This window comes from Neltuma alba, unplaced genomic scaffold (assembly GCF_004799145.2).
Source record: "Neltuma alba isolate B1F8T4 unplaced genomic scaffold, ASM479914v2 tig00002808_pilon, whole genome shotgun sequence".
NCBI classification, from domain to species: Eukaryota; Viridiplantae; Streptophyta; class Magnoliopsida; order Fabales; family Fabaceae; genus Neltuma; species Neltuma alba.
Window position 1 is genome coordinate 25,380 of NW_021633024.1, and position 1,543 is coordinate 26,922.

At 40.8% G+C, this 1,543-nt stretch overlaps 1 protein-coding gene across 1 annotated transcript; it reads right to left on the bottom strand.

Annotated features, from left to right (window-relative positions):
* Positions 1–355: 355 nt before the first annotated feature.
* On the bottom strand, positions 356–1,340 carry LOC114738131 (vacuolar iron transporter homolog 1-like). Its single transcript, XM_028926149.1, has one exon. It carries the CDS (start codon positions 1,292–1,294, stop codon positions 554–556), a length of 741 nt encoding a protein of 246 aa, XP_028781982.1. The 5' UTR covers positions 1,295–1,340; the 3' UTR covers positions 356–553.
* Between the last annotated feature and the right edge of the window lie 203 nt (positions 1,341–1,543).

The window sequence follows — 1,543 nt, forward strand, 5'->3', positions numbered from 1 at the left end:
ACATATGTCACACACATATATATATATATACTCCTCCGGTCCTTAATATAAGACCCATTTAATTAATTTGATTAGATTAAGAAAATTAGGTAAGTTAGTTAATTATAAGAAATATGACACGTTTTTCCTAAAATACCATAATCATATTTCTTAATACCCCACCTTTCTCCTCTACTTGATTATGGTTGAAAGAGTATCCATAGGGGTAATTTAGAGATAATTGATAAATATGATAAATGGGTCTTATATTTAGGACCAAAACCAACTCACCAATTGGATCTTATATTAAGGACCGGAGGAGTATATATATATTTATATAGAAATGTTATAAATCTATGATCTGAGGAGCTTGATATAACATTAAAACTCAATTGGACAAAATAATATACAAGCATACAAATCAAGCACATATATATATATATATATATATTTCAACATATCAGAACCGTACTTCTATCTCTTATATGCTTATATGTACAAGTTGATGACTAATTATATATATATAACATATTTTTAATAAAATAATTAAACATATTTAATGAAGATTAATTAACTAAAGCCCGCTTGATCCGATCAACTTGGTGAGTCCAAAGGTTATAGCCATGGCTAGCCACCCTCCAAATAAGACCCTTCCACTTGACTTCAAAGTCGGAGCGTTCCCCAACACTGCCCCTAACCACCCAAACGCCACCAAAGCCACACTCACGGAACCCACCACCGCCCCAACCCTAACCTTATAGTCTCTTATAAATGAAGCTGCCAGCAACGGCACCATCGCGCCAACCGAGAAAGCCAGCGCCGATGCTGCTCCGGCTTGTAAAGGGTTCGGCAAAGTCTCCTTGTCTTCCTCATCATCTTCATTGCCTTTATCACCGTCATCATCATCTTCTTCTTCTTCATAGTCATCCATCTCCCTGCGGATTTTTCTTTCTTTTTCTCTCTTCATCTGAGCCACCTCTATGTCTAGCTGTGAATACACTGACACAAACTCGCCGATGGCCATGCTACAAGCTCCGGCGACTAACCCGGCAAAACCGGAGAGGATCATGGCCTTGATGTCCTGCCTCACTGCTCCGACACCCATCATAAGAGATGCCGTCGAGACCAATCCGTCGTTGGCTCCGAGAACCGCGGCTCGCAGCCACTGTGCTCGCTTAGAGTAGTCCAGCTCTTGAACGACGTCCTTTGTTTGTGTTTCTAGGGTTGTCGTCTCTGGTTGCTGCTGCTCAAGGTCGCTGTTGGGAAGGGGGAATTTACTTTGGATAGTGGTGGTGGGAGTTTGATTGGAAGCCATTAGAGAGAAAAGGGTGGTGAGATAATGGTCGAAGAAGAGAAGAGAGGAGGGAGTAGCGTGGAGAACACACGCAACGAAGAAGGGTATTTATGGGCGAAGATGGCGAGTGTATTAATGGAGGCAAAAGTGGGGCAAACCCACTAATTTTAAAAAGCAAATTTTTTTTTTTGGGTCAACAATTTAAAAAGCAATGTTGAAAGGGCTATGATCTTCTATACTACGGAAATACGGGACGCGGTTTCTGGATCT

Coding starts and splice junctions, on each gene's coding strand:
- LOC114738131 (XM_028926149.1), bottom strand. CDS start 1,294: ATGGCTTCCAATCAAACTCCCACCACCACTATCCAAAGTAAATTCCCC.